The 16,187-nt window shown below is 38.6% G+C and overlaps 1 protein-coding gene across 1 annotated transcript in view; it reads left to right on the forward strand.

Annotated features, from left to right (window-relative positions):
* Window positions 1–1,579: 1,579 nt before the first annotated feature.
* Window positions 1,580–16,187, forward strand: part of LOC132547908 (androglobin-like) — a 62,743-nt gene continuing 48,135 nt past the window's right edge. Inside the window, exon 1 of the mRNA XM_060211712.1 lies at window positions 1,580–1,920. Within this exon, the coding sequence (XP_060067695.1) occupies window positions 1,580–1,920 (341 nt within the window). The remainder of the gene's footprint in view (window positions 1,921–16,187) is intronic.

The following is a 16,187-nucleotide window of genomic DNA, read 5'->3' on the forward strand; positions in this document are numbered from 1 at the left end:
CTGATCTTCACAAAAACAGGTGTCATACACAGCAAATGTAAAGTATAGAATTAATGGATTTCATGTATCGCTCTTAAATATCATTAAAACTTGGTAGTATCTTATAATGAACTGAAGGTTACCGCCCTTGTCATACGTGACAGTACGAGCACTGCTAGAAGGCAAAATCAATTTAATTTCATACAAATGAACAAACATTTTTAGCGATTGATCACAAAGTAGGTTCATCGATAATACCCGTGTTGGATAATAAAATTGACACCGCGACGTGAAGCGAAACCAATATATATGTAGGCCCATCAATATATGTAGTGCCGTCAATTTGTCTCATGCTTCTGTCGGCGATCATCAGGAATATCGTGTGGAAAAAACCACAGACGAGGAACACGTGAGGAATACTTTTGGGCCTACAAGGTACATTATAACACAGTGAATTACAGGTGAAACAGAATTCTATATTTACTTACACGGCGAACACAACGACAGGTGAGCACGCTGTTGTCCTAATTTGTCGAGGATCCGAAATGTTGGACAAACACTTATCACATAAAGAAAGACCTTTTGAAATCGACCTCGTCGTTATAATTGACGAAAAACTATACATCGTTCCGCATATTACAGCGTGTCCGGTTTCTTATAGACATGGAATGTCGCTTTAAATATTATGTAGCTATCTAAATGTAGCTGTAATTAGCGTGAATCCGCTATCTTTTACCAAGCTGTGGCTAACCGGGTATTTTAATGGTGCTTTTAGCGAGACAGTTTTGGAGAGACACAGGCGAGTTTTATTTCGTGTCATCTCCTTCGTCTATATGAGCAGCTATCCCCCCAAAATAGTGTATTTGTGGCAAAGAGCTACATTGTTGCGACAAACGTTTGGATAAAGATTTGTGATTTGTTTTATCTGTTTGGATTAATTTAAGACAATATAACATCACTGCTGTTTGGATTAATTTAATACAACATCACTGATCTGAAGAGGTAAGATTGGACCTTGTCGGTCTACAGTAGTACTCTAGGACGTGACGCGGGTATCAACAAGGTGTCGAACGGATTCTTGGGCAATAGTGAAAAAACGGGTATAAACAAATCCTCCAGTAAGTCACTAAGGTGTGTGGCTCATGAAGTATTAGGTTTATAGAAGTAATCCTTTGTCCAAACACACTAAAGAACATCCGATAGTGTATGATAGGAGGACAGGGTCATCTTACTGGGTATCTTGGAGACATCTTACCATCAAGGCTGGTGACAAGGAGAGCAGAACATTGGTCGTGTGAAAGTAAATGTTTGCCCCAGCCCGTGCAAACACAGGCCTATCAACTATGTACTCGGGCTTTAAGTAAAATAGCTCCACGGGAGATTCTTCTGATACTAGATGTTGACTTCGGATATCACTTGTTCAATAGTGTCGTATCGTGACCATACCCCACATAATGTGTGTACGGAATTTTTCCAGTTGTTTTCGTCGTGTGATTCAGAATGTCTAACAGGTCATTCGGAGTACATTTGATAGAAAAAAATACCCTTACGTGTTACGTTATCATGTACACGTAAAAATTTATTTTGAAAAATCGTTACCATGAGTCGAAGGAACTCATTACTTCCTGGAAATATCGGGAAAAAACCCGGAGACTATCTGAAGAAGCGAGTATCCCTGAAGGATGGGACACTCACTAGTCCGTCCATGCGTGTGTCCGGGTCCTTAGGGGACATCAGGGAAGGAGACACTTACTATCGGACAGTACATATCTATCCCTCCCTGCCGGATTCCCCAGAAGAGGTTACGGTTACCGTCTTTAAAATTGGACGGGAGCCACGCACAGGATCGTCCGCTGACAAATTAGAGTCGAGACGTGGATCGGTCCTCAGTGACCGGACCGGGTCCCCGGGGCCTGTAGAGTCGCCATTATACGGAGAGAGGTCAGTCAGAACATATAAACATGTACATCATTTTTTTCTTTCTTAAGTTTTCAAAACCAACAGAAGACTATACTCTTTAATGATAAAGCACCTGTTCTGTCGTTGTGAGATGACAGGAGTAACCCTCGCCCTCTTACACCTACCAATTAATCCGGCATTAGTTACCATGCCTTCCTGAATGTCATGCCTGTACGTAATTGTGTTCGGCGTGCTGGTATGTCTTTGTCATGCCTGTACTTAATTGTGTTCGGCGGGCTGGTATTTCTTTGTCATGCCTGTACGTACTTGTGTTCGAAAGGGTGATATTTCTTTGTCATGCCTGTACGCAATTGTGTTCGAAAGGGTGATATTTCTTTGTCATGACTGTACGTATTTGTGTTCTGCGGGCTGGTATTTGTCATGCATGTACGTAATTGTATTCGACAGGATGGTATTTCTTTGTCATGACTGTACGTACTTGTGTTCGGCAGGCTGGTATGTCATTGTCATGTCTGTACGTAATTGTGTTCGGCGGGCTGGTATTTGTCATGCCTGTACGTAATTATGTTCGGCGGGCTGGTATTTCTTTGTCATGACTGTACGTAATTGTGTTCGGCAGGCTGGTATTTCTTTGTCATGCCTGTACGTAATTGTGTTCGGCAGGCTGGTATTTCTTTGTCATGCCTGTACGTAATTGTGTTCGGTGGTCTGGTATTTCTTTGTCATGACTGTACGTAATTGTGTTCGGCAGGCTGGTATGTCATTGTCATGTCTGTACGTAATTGTGTTCGGCGGGCTGGTATTTGTCATGCCTGTACGTAATTGTGTTCTGCGGGCTGGTATTTGTCATGTCTGTACGTAATTGTGTTTGGCGGGCTGGTATTTCTTAAATTAAAAGTGCACTTGCCATAATTTCTTATGAATCTTCGAATTAATATCTATAGCTTTAATAGTGAAATCCAATAATCTTATTGGATTTTTTTAAACTGTGTTTTATTATGTTACAATGACGGCAATTATGTTGTCGTGTTTAAACACAATAAGTTGTATTTTATTTATCGTTCTTTATAAACCACTCCAAACGATCTCGTCAGGGTCAATATCAATGTAAGGTGGATATCTTAATTGCTCGACGTGGTGTTTGGTGTTTAATGTTACATGCTGTGTGTTTCAAAAGGTCGGTAGCGTCTCAGTGCTGTGTAAGTAACAAACCGTCACACAGAAACCTTCATTGATTTGTAACAAATTAAAAATATAGAAATACGAGGACATGTAGAAATTCTGTGGTTTAATGGATCCACAGTAAAACCAGTAGGAATAATATCTTGTGGGGAACAGTAGGAATATCATCATGTGGGGAACAGTAGGAATATCATCATGTGGGGAACAGTAGGAACAATATCATGTAGGGAACAGTAGGAACAATATCTTCATGTGGGGAACAGTAGGAATATCATCATGTGGGGAACAGTAGGAATATCATCATGTGGGGAACAGTAGGAATATCATCATGTGGGGAACAGTAGGAATATCATCATGTGGGAACAGTAGGAATATCATCATGTGGGGAACAGTAGGAATATCATCATGTGGGGAACAGTAGGAATATCATCATGTGGGGAACAGTAGGAATATCATCATGTGGGGAACAGTAGGAATATCATCATGTGGGGAACAGTAGGAATATCATCATGTGGGGAACAGTAGGAATATCATCATGTGGGGAACAGTAGGAACAATATCATGTGGGGAACGGTAGGAACAATATCCTGTAGGGAACAGTAGGAATATCATCATGTGGGGAACAGTAGGAATATCATCATGTGGGGAACAGTAGGAATATCATCATGTGGGGAACAGTAGGAACAATATCCTGTGGGGAACAGTAGGAATATCATCATGTGGGGAACAGTAGGAATATCATCATGTGGGGAACAGTAGGAACAATATCCTCTGGGGAACAGTAGGAACAATATCCTGTGGGGAACAGTAGGAATAATATCTTCATGTGGGGAACAGTAGGAATATCATCATGTGGGGAACAGTAGGAACAATATCCTCTGGGGAACAGTAGGAACAATATCCTCTGGGGAACAGTAGGAATAATATCTTGAGGGGAACGGTAGGAACAATATCCTGTGTGGAACAGTAGGAACAATATCCTCTGGGGAACAGTAGGAACAATATCCTCTGGGGAACAGTAGGAATAATATCTTGTGGGGAACGGTAGGAACAATATCCTGTGGGGAACAGTAGGAATATCATCATGTGGGGAACAGTAGGAACAATATCCTGTGGGGAACAGTAGGAACAATATCCTTTGGGGAACAGTAGGAACAATATCTTGTGGGGAACGGTAGGAACAATATCCTGTGGGGAACGGTAGGAACAATATCCTGTGGGGAACAGTAGGAATATCATCATGTGGGGAACAGTAGGAACAATATCATGTGGGGAACGGTAGGAACAATATCCTGTGGGGAACAGTAGGAATATCATCATGTGGGGAACAGTAGGAATATCATCATGTGGGGAACAGTAGGAACAATATCCTGTGGGGAACAGTAGGAATAATATCTTGTGGGGAACGGTAGGAACAATATCCTGTGGGGAACAGTAGGAATATCATCATGTGGGGAACAGTAGGAATAATATCCTGTGGGGAACAGTAGGAATAATATCCTGTGGGGAACAGTAGGAATATCATCATGTGGGGAACAGTAGGAATAATATCCTGTGGGGAACAGTAGGAACAATATCATGTAGGGAACAGTAGGAACAATATCTTCATGTGGGGAACAGTAGGAACAATATCCTGTGGGGAACAGTAGGAATATCATCATGTGGGGAACAGTAGGAATAATATCCTGTGGGGAACAGTAGGAACAATATCATGTAGGGAACAGTAGGAACAATATCTTCATGTGGGGAACAGTAGGAACAATATCCAGTGGGGAACGGTAGGAATAATATCCTGTGGGGAACGGTAGGAATAATATCCTGTGGAGAACAGTAGGAACAATATCCAGTGGGGAACAGTAGGAACAATATCCAGTGGGGAACAGTAGGAACAATATCTTGTAAGGAACAGCAGGAATAATTGAAATCTGGGGACCAGTAGGAACAATGTACACACAAGAAGTATCAGTAACATTTGACGTGAGGGGAATACTAGAACCAGTTCTAACTTCGTTTGGAGGATGGCGCTTGCATGGTTTCAGTTCGAAATTGTCGCGAGTGAATTGTATACATGTATGGTGATTTTGAGAGGCGTGACCAATTCTTACTGTTTTCCACTTGTACACTAGCTAGTATTGACGTCACCTTGACAGAGGGGATATGAAAAGAATTATACACATGAACACATTAAATAATATAATTCCGTGGTTTAAAGATACAATCTTAAGAAACTCAATTACGAGCGAATAATGCGTATTGAAAGTCGTGGCATGGTATCGCCACTGAACAATTTAGGGTGACGAAGTTTGTCGGGAGTGTTTATGGGGACATGGTCACTGATATTTTATATGTGGGGTAACAGTGACGAAAAGAAAGCAAGTTGGGTATGAGATGTGTTAAGTGTGTTTACGATGACAACATGGGGGAGTAGGGGATGTTCAAGGCGCATGTTATATGTAATAGTAGGGTAAGGTATCCGAAAACGTTGCCGTGTAATATGAAGTCTTGACAATCTAAATCTAGTCATTTTACTTATTATACATGATAATGATACATATGTACATATATTATATTTATTTTCTAAAACTAATCAGGGAGATTACATTCTTTTTTATTTGTTTATGTTAATGACAATTATATTGCATTTGTGTTGAATGTTGATTTCTAGTGAATAAATGAAAGCAAAATCATAGTATTTAATTGAAAAGCATGTCACACATCAAACGCTTGTACAATATGCATTTTACATGCATTTAACAAGTTAATATATTGCAATGCGTACCACAATATCTTGTTGGATATTGCAATATATTGCCTGCTTGGTGATGTAGACCATGTGATGTTCCGTATTAGGACAATGTTGGTGATTTAGATCGTGTGATATTCGGTATAAGGACAATGTTGGTGATTTAGATCGTGTGATGTTCGGTATAAGGACAATGTGGATGATGTAGACCGTGTGATGTTCGGTATAAGGACATTGTGGGTGATGTAGACCATGTGATGTTCGGTATAAGGACAATGTTGGTGATTTAAACTGTGTGTTGTTCGGTATAAGGACAATGTTGGCGATTTAGATCGTGTGATGTTCGGTATAAGGACATTGTGGGTGATGAAGACCGTGTGATGCTCGATATAAGGACAATGTTGGTGAGGTAGACCGTGTGATGCTCGGTATAAGGACAATGTGGATGATGTAGACCGTGTGATATTCGGTATAAGGAGTGTCGGTGATGTAGACCGTGTGATATTCGGTATAAGGACAATGTTGGTGATGAAGACCGTGTGATGCTCGGTATAAGGACAATGTGGATGATGTAGACCGTGTGATGTTCGGTATAAGGACAATGTTGGTGATGTAGACCGTGTGATGCTCGGTATAAGGACAATGTTGATGATGTAGACCGTGTGATGCTCGGTATAAGGACAATGTTGATGATGTAGACCGTGTGATGTTGATGATGTAGACCGTGTGATGTCCCGGTTTCGGGCGGTGTGTTGGTGAAATAGCTAGCTGTTTAGGCATTAGGACAAGAACTGCCGACATCGATCCTTTTGGAAGGGTGGGGCTGGTAGTTAAGTGAAGTATAACAGACACACCTTGCTGTTGAAACCTAGGATTGTTTAACGAAATGTGCGTAGATTGTCTTCAGTTTAGCCGAAGTTTCAAATGTGCACTGTGGTGAGAGCTAACTGCATTCATATCCCTTTCCCGATCATTCTTTAAAGTTTTAGAAATCGATTAATTTGCTCCTCTGAACTTGATCCAAACTACCTTAATCCTTTTCTGATTAGAAAACAGCAGCAGCAACAACAACTTTGAAGCATATTTGATATCAGAAATTATTAAACAGAAAAACAAAAAAAAAAAAAAAAACAAAAAAAAAATAAGCCACTAATTTGAAACAATTCTCGTTGTTCAACATTTACGACAATAACGTGAATTGTCAATAATAACGTAACTGAGTATAATCTGTTTGTGGTATAACTTTATTTGTTGCAGACGACAGTTTTACATTACAACCTTAGATATAAACAATATATACATACATATATTCCTTCAAATCTAATACCAGCAAAAGTTATTCTGTAATGATTTTTTCAACTCATAAAAAATACACGTAGAGTGTATGGGCATCATACGGCTGTGCATATGCACATTTGGTACAGTACTTAATGCGCTTAGAATAATGATTTCTCCCTCTGTGTATACCGCGCCCCCTTGTGTTTGTTTTGAAGTTCAGACGCATGCTCTTGTTGACACCTGCAGATCCTTCGTGACAACGCGTTCAGTGTCTCGTATGCCAGTTACATGTCATAAATGTATCATATAACTTGTTAATTCGTCTTAAATGGCATCAAAAGCATCAAAGAAGGGCCCTTCGACAAATCGTGTTAATTCTGCTACGCCAAGAGAGTAAGTTGCATAGTGCGAATAGTGTCGTTAGTTACAAAATGGCTGACTCGGGTCAGGTACTTTCACATTCAGTCACGATGATTATATTCATGTATTATATGTTCGTTTTTAGTCTTCATTAAATACCACATGTATGTAAATTTTCATCGCAGATCCTGAAATTATCTCACTACAATGTCACAAGGCAAAAATAGCCAAGCTAATGCACAAAATGTAGGTCAAAAAGAGAGGGATAAGTCGGGCTCCAGACAGAGCGGTCCGAGGTAGGCTAATCGTATTTGATCTGGTGATTGGGAACGTGTGCGCTGATTTGATACAGGTGTAGGGGTATGGTATTTTAAATCAACATAAAACATATGATGTGAACAGCTCGCAACTCTGTGTTCATTAATAAGTTATTTGATTAACCTGTTTCCTCACCTAAAACGACACCCTCAGCCCCTACTCATTCCACACTGATGTTACACATAGTCCATAATCCTTGTGCAATATTATCAAAATATATTGGTGCTGGACAGAATCTTTCACTGCTATTTTGCGCTTATTCACTTTCCTGAGCAGAAATCTTTTGAATGTAACCATGGTAAACACAAGCCACAGCATACTGTTCGACTAGAGAGAGCTTCTCTTTAGCTCAATTGGTTGAACATCAAATTAGTAAGCCAGGGGTCATCAGACTGGGAAAAGACTTTGTTTCCAACCTGATTTAGAGGACTTGACTGCATCCTCTCATTTTAAGAGGATGAAATATCAGACACATCTGTGCAACCGCTCACAGATATATGTCAAACATGAAAATGTGTAAATTTTTATGATTGGGGCGAATTTGCCCTCTTACTTTTACATTCACATGTGTAATGAATCTGGTCTGGGAGGCTCAGACTTTCAGAAAAGAAAGAATATATCCTGTGCTAGGGACATATTTGACCATAAGAATTTAAACAATAACTTTGTGTATATTCTGATATAATACAGGGTTTTCCATAATTTTGTTAGTAGTAGGCTGTGTAGTGAAAGTAGGAAGCTGGTGAAGCAAGTCAACGCGAGCTGCAACACGGCGAGGTGGGGGTGGCCTGCCGTGTATGTGTAGTCGTGTACGGAACATTATTACGGAACTGGATTGGTGTAGGCGGCCAAATGATCAAAGAAGCCGGTCAAATTGGCCGACAACCAGCTCTTATGGAAAACCCTGCAATAGACTGGTCAATGCATCATATGTGAATTATCACATGGCTACCATTTTATTCAGTGTAAACATATTACCCATGTGACCTGGTGATATTTTTGCATATTATCTGATTTAGATATAAAGACGAGTGGACTTAAGTATGATGTGAAAAGTAGGACAAAATTTTCTACAATAGTTGCCAAAATAATTGATTATGTGATATAAAGGATCTGAAATTTGTTTTCATTTCATTTGTCATTGGAATGAATAGGATGATTATGTAAGAGCCTGCAATATTAAGCATCATGCATTTATGTTGTCTTAGTTATGTATTGTAAACTTTCTATCCAGTTTCAGATTCTGAACTGATGCATTTTGATTTTCTTTTTTATTAATGAAGTCAGATACCTGTATATATTACACACTGAAATCTACACCTGGTAATAAAAATGAAATGGATTCTAGTGTTATTCTGTAGCTAAAAGTGGTCTTATTCATTAACACACAGGTAACATGGACTAACTTTCCACATACTATTTGAATTCAAATGATAAACAGAAGAATGATTTTCTGTTACCAGGTATCATGTTGTGTGAGGACAACACCAATCACATACATACATTCCCCATATTTACTGTGAGTTGAATTTTACAGCTAGATTGGTTTTGCAGCTGGATCATTAAACCTATCAGGGACATATAACTACTATCATAGAACAATTGATACATTATAAGTCACTGTGGGTTAGAATGGCTAATAAAAATGTAATTTATTCTGGACAACTAAGTTACTGATTAGAAATATCAAGCATGAATTCAGAATGGGGACAACTTCACACTTTTTTTTTAATTTGCAAGAAACTTTAACATGTAAATGCAGAAGAAAACAGTTATTCAAACACAGATTTCTTTGAAGAATGATTTGATGTTAGACTAGCATTGGCTTTCATAACAGTAACTATTCTTGTATTTATGTCATGATAAGTTCTCAAATATGGCACAGATCTATCTATAGCAGTGAGCTTTTATTTTGGGAAATGCTTTAGATGCCTGCTATTTACACTTCATCAAACACACATGTACTAACAGATACCAATAAAACATCCAGTCCCTGTAGCTGAAGGTAGACACAAGTTGCTGATCCTTCCATTTATACAGTGTATACACTGTTAACCACTGGTTAAAAAGGAATGTAAGATATGATGAAAGGATCACTCAATCTGTAATTAACTTTTCTGTTGATTAATCAATCTACCTTATCTGTTTGCAGAGTCATGAAATTAATCATCATTTGATTGACTTAGTTCCAGCTGAGTTTGTGATTTAAACATACTTTTTGGTTGCAATTTTAACCTTGTCCACACTTCGTACTTATATGTGTGCAGTATAAACTAAAATTTAATCATAACCATTCTATATTAAAGTATCTTACCTACTACAATGCCATTACTCATTAATGTAGTTTTGATGAAGGTTTACTCTGACTATGATGATATACTTGAAACAATTTCTTTATTGTCATGGAGAAGATATGAAATTACATGCATTATCTAGATCTTTGTTACTTAACTTGAAAGAATATCATGTTCTCCAAAATTATACTAAAATATCACTTGTGATAATACACAATATGTTGATGTGCTGAGGGAAAAGGTTACGCCTTGTGTCATCCATTGACAATTCATGTGTTCAGAGACAGTATTGTACACTTTATATATTAATCCTGAGAACCAGATTCTGATTGTGTATCCAAACAATATTGCAGACCTTAGATTCACATCCTCTGGTCTGGATACTGATTGTGTGTCCAGACCTCACTGTAGACTCCTTATATTCACATCATCTGGTCCAGATACTGATTGTGTGTCCAGACCATAGTGTAGACTCCTTATATTCACATCATCTGGTCCAGATACTGATTGTGTGTCCAGACCATAGTGTAGACTCCTTATATTCACATCATCTGGTCCAGATACTGATTGTGTGTCCAGACCATAGTGTAGACTCCTTATATTCACATCATCTGGTCCAGATACTGATTGTGTGTCCAGACCTTACTGTAGACTCCTTATATTCACATCATCTGGTCCAGATACTGATTGTGTGTCCAGACCATAATGTAGACTCCTTATATTCACATCATCTGGTCCAGATACTGATTGTGTGTCCAGACCTTACTGTAGACTCCTTATATTCACATCATCTGGTCCAGATACTGACTGTGTGTCCAGACCATAGTGTAGACTCCTTATATTCACATCATCTGGTCCAGATACTGATTGTGTGTCCAGACCTTACTGTAGACTCCTTATATTCACATCATCTGGTCCAGATACTGATTGTGTGTCCAGACCATAGTGTAGACTCCTTATATTCACATCATCTGGTCCAGATACTGATTGTGTGTCCAGACCATAGTGTAGACTCCTTATATTCACATCATCTGGTCCAGATACTGATTGTGTGTCCAGACCATAGTGTAGACTCCTTATATTCACATCATCTGGTCCAGATACTGATTGTGTGTCCAGACCTTACTGTAGACTCCTTATATTCACATCATCTGGTCCAGATACTGATTGTGTGTCCAGACCTTACTGTAGACTCCTTATATTCACATCATCTGGTCCAGATACTGACTGTGTGTCCAGACCATAGTGTAGACTCCTTATATTCACATCATCTGGTCCAGATACTGACTGTGTGTCCAGACCATAGTGTAGACTCCTTAGATTCACAACTTCTGGTCCAGATACTGACTGTGTGTCCAGACCATAGTGTAGACTCCTTATATTCACATCATCTGGTCCAGATACTGATTGTGTGTCCAGACCTTACTGTAGACTCCTTATATTCACATCATCTGGTCCAGATACTGATTGTGTGTCCAGACCTTACTGTAGACTCCTTATATTCACATCATCTGGTCCAGATACTGATTGTGTGTCCAGACCATAGTGTAGACTCCTTATATTCACATCATCTGGTCTGGATACTGATTGTGTGTCCAGACCTTACTGTAGACTCCTTATATTCACATCATCTGGTCCAGATACTGATTGTGTGTCCAGACCATAGTGTAGACTCCTTATATTCACATCATCTGGTCTGGATACTGACTGTGTGTCCAGACCTTACTGTAGACTCCTTATATTCACATCATCTGGTCCAGATACTGATTGTGTGTCCAGACCATAGTGTAGACACCTTAGATTTCCATCCTCTGGTCTGGATACTGATTGCGTGTCCAGACCATGCTGTAGACTCCTTATATTCACATCATCTGGTCCAGATACCGATTGTGTGTCCAGACCATAGTGTAGACTCCTTATATTCACATCATCTGGTCTGGATACTGATTGTGTGTCCAGACCTTACTGTAGACTCCTTATATTCACATCATCTGGTCCAGATACTGACTGTGTGTCCAGACCATAGTGTAGACTCCTTATATTCACATCATCTGGTCCAGATACTGATTGTGTGTCCAGACCATGCTGTAGACTCCTTATATTCACATCATCTGGTCCAGATACTGACTGTGTGTCCAGACCATAGTGTAGACTCCTTATATTCACATCATCTGGTCCAGATACTGATTGTGTGTCCAGACCATAGTGTAGACTCCTTATATTCACATCATCTGGTCCAGATACTGACTGTGTGTCCAGACCATAGTGTAGACTCCTTATATTCACATCATCTGGTCCAGATACTGATTGTGTGTCCAGACCATGCTGTAGACTCCTTATATTCACATCATCTGGTCCAGATACTGACTGTGTGTCCAGACCATAGTGTAGACTCCTTATATTCACATCATCTGGTCCAGATACTGATTGTGTGTCCAGACCATAGTGTAGACTCCTTATATTCACATCATCTGGTCCAGATACTGACTGTGTGTCCAGACCATAGTGTAGACTCCTTATATTCACATCATCTGGTCCAGATACTGATTGTGTGTCCAGACCATAGTGGACTCCTTATATTCACATCATCTGGTCCAGATACTGACTGTGTGTCCAGACCATAGTGTAGACTCCTTAGATTCACAACTTCTGGTCCAGATACTGACTGTGTGTCCAGACCTTACTGTAGACTCCTTATATTCACATCATCTGGTCCAGATACTGATTGTGTGTCCAGACCATAGTGTAGACTCCTTAGATTCACATCATCTGGTCCAGATACTGATTGTGTGTCCAGACCATAGTGTAGACTCCTTATATTCACATCATCTGGTCTGGATACTGATTGTGTGTCCAGACCATGCTGTAGACTCCTTATATTCACATCCTCTACCAGATACTGACTGTGTGTCAGACCATACTGTAGACTCCTTATATTCACATCCTCTACCAGATACTGACTGTGTGTCAGATAGTACTTGAGTTAACAGTTTAGATTCACAACCTCTTGACCTGATACTGACCATGTGTCCAGACAGTAGTGTACACTGTTAAAATTTCTGTCCTAGTGAATCAGATACAGATATTGTATCCAGACTTGACTGATGAAAATGAACATTGTGTAGATTCCCTTCCTCTGGACCAGATACTGACTGTATGTCCAGACAGTAATGTACATTAGGACATGAAACTGGCCATGTGTCCATATATTCCTGTCCTGTGGACTTGATACTGACTGTATTTCCAGGCAGTACAATACACTGTTTAGATTCCTATCTTTTGGACTTGACGCTGACTGTGTGTCCAGACAGTACTGTACATTGTTTAGACTCCAATCCTTTGGACAGGATACTGACTGTATGTCCAGACAGTACTGTCCACTGTTCAGATTCCCATCCTCTGGACCGGATACTGACTGTATGTCCAGACAGTACTGTCCACTGTTCAGATTCCCATCCTCTGGACCGGATACTGACTGTATGTCCAGACAGTACTGTACATTAGGACAGGATACTGACTGTATGTCCAGACAGTACTGTCCACTGTTCAGATTCCCTTCCCTGGCTCTGATACTGACCATGTGCCAAGGTTTTATTGCAGTCATACCACCCTTGCAGCAGTCTGTGGTACATATATGTATTGTAGAGTATAATGCCGAGAGCTTTTTTTTTTTACCAAAAGAAAAATGAATTGAAAAACTCACCTATGCATGGAATATCTTCTTTTATGCCATATTTGTACCAGGAAATACTTTTGTCTATTTTTTTCTTTGTTTGACTGTCTAAGTACCACTTTCAGCAAGTATTTTCCCCAAGAGTTTTATACCTGTCTGTATATATAAGTATGACATACTTGATGTATGTTCACTGTTCATTGTGGAGACTTGGATTGAGGTGGTCCTTTGTTTTGAAGTTCTCTTTCATTCTTTGAAAAATGTCTTGTATGGTACACACATAAATTATTCTACAGCACACTGTGGGTGAAGTACTGTTTTTTCAAACCCCTTGTTCACTTTCCTTCTCAACAATAAGAGAGAGTGAAATGAACCTTGTTGTCCACTACCTCCCCCGACAGGTGGCATGGTAACAAGGTGACTGTTCAGGTGGATACCTGGTGATAACTTTATACATAATTTATAGTCAACTTTATGGCCAGTTGAATGTCAAGACAGATGCAGTGACTGGTAATGAACCTGTTGGCTCCACCATCCAGTATCACACCTCCTACTTTATCTGACATCGGTCAGATCATTATCTACTGTACCTGTGGTCAGTGTTATACCTGGTTTGAATTGTTGACCAGCTGTCCATGGACTGGTCATCAGTTAACAGGAACTCAGCATATGGTCAAATATCCAGGTACAAAATTTTAGATTTTGATCTTTTGATATTTCTTCTGAATGATTGTATAGTGTTGACATATTACTTGTCACTGAATTAACCTTTAAAACATCTGAGGTAATTTATACAGTTGTTTGTATAAAGCATCGATTTGACTTCATCCTTCCATTTCTAGGCCACATCTATATTTATGTTTTTTTGTAATGTTAATGGCAAGTCTATAAGAAATTTTTTTTTTGCTTTTCTTTTTTATTTCTGAGACTTAATTTTTTTTCTGAGATGTACAGCATAAATTAGAAAACTGAGAAGGTATATCTGGTTTTTCTTAATTTTTGGAAAGCAGTGCTAGACTGGGTATATATCTGTGCAGAGATCCTGTTTTTGAATGTAAAATAAGTAAAAATGTGTTGAATCCATGGATAATATCACAATGAGTCAAGGTTTCCTCAATCAATGATACTATAATGATATTGACAACCAATTAATATTTAAATATTTACAGGATTTTATCAGTGTTTCTCCCCTACTTTTTGATAAAATGACAATAGTAAATTATAAATCTGTGGATATTAATGCATATGTAGCTTCAGCTGGAATTAAATCAATTTGTCATAAACAGTGTAACATATTTTTTACACAGGTCAAAAAATATTGTGATTGGAAAATATTGATTTTTAATTTATTGTGAATTATTTAAAAGTCAGATATGTGATAATTACTTTGGAATAAAGTGGATTTCCAGTTGATCAATGAAATACGGAGATAAGAAATTGTTTTGACAGGAACCCCAGAACTAAGGGGATAAGGGAAGGGTAGATTTACCCTGGACCATGTGACTGAAGCAATTTTCCATCATCATACTGATAATTATTCTGCTGCGGGAACAATGAATCTCCCAGCCAGGCTTATCACCGTAAGGGCTATTGATTTGTGAATACCTGGTAGCCAGGTATGCTCCACTCATACATCAAGCTGGTCGACCTGGCAGACCTAGGTTTACTTGCTAACATTGTATATTTGGTATTCCAAATCCTAGATAAATTTTGTTAGAACTGATGTAGCAGCTGATTCTGGATGTGTATAGGTGTGTCATCTGGATGTTTGTCATGTACCATGGTGGGGTTCGGTTTGCTCTTTGACAAAAATGTGCCTACAGGGGGACAGGTAATGCTGGTTTTGTTTGATAATATCACAGTATATTATGTTCTGCTATCAGTGAATTCTTTGTATTGCCTTTATCTGAATACAACAAAAGGTATTTTGATTTCTTTTTTATTCTGCTGTGACAGAATTATTTAATTGACTGTATAATTTTGGATGTAACTAACATGTTTGTAATTGATGTTATATCAGTATGTGGTATTAATTGTTTTATTAAGTTATAGATGTCAAAACAATATACTAACATGCATCAATGTGTGAATGTACACTGTGTTCATCACTATTATTTATTTGGGTGTTGTATATTTATATTCCATTGTGTTTGTATAGATAAGATATACATGTATGATTATTAAAAAAAAATCAGTTTTATATTAGGAAGGATTTCTGTACATTGTCATTATTGTTTTCTAGCTAATTTTAAGTAGAAATTAATTTTTATGTTTCCAGAAGAATACATAATACCAGGAATCTGATGAAATTTCAAAATTTAATTGAAGAGAGTTAGATAGATAATTGACAGCAGTTTAGTTTAATAGTCAAAGAGATATAATTATAACACAGTGATGTATGGGAGACTGCATCTCTTTGTAAAAGCTAAAGTGAAGAAAT

This window comes from Ylistrum balloti, unplaced genomic scaffold (genome assembly GCF_031769215.1).
Source record: "Ylistrum balloti isolate Yb309-2 unplaced genomic scaffold, AGI_CSIRO_Ybal_v1 Utg369988, whole genome shotgun sequence".
In the NCBI taxonomy this organism is placed as follows: Eukaryota; Metazoa; Mollusca; class Bivalvia; order Pectinida; family Pectinidae; genus Ylistrum; species Ylistrum balloti.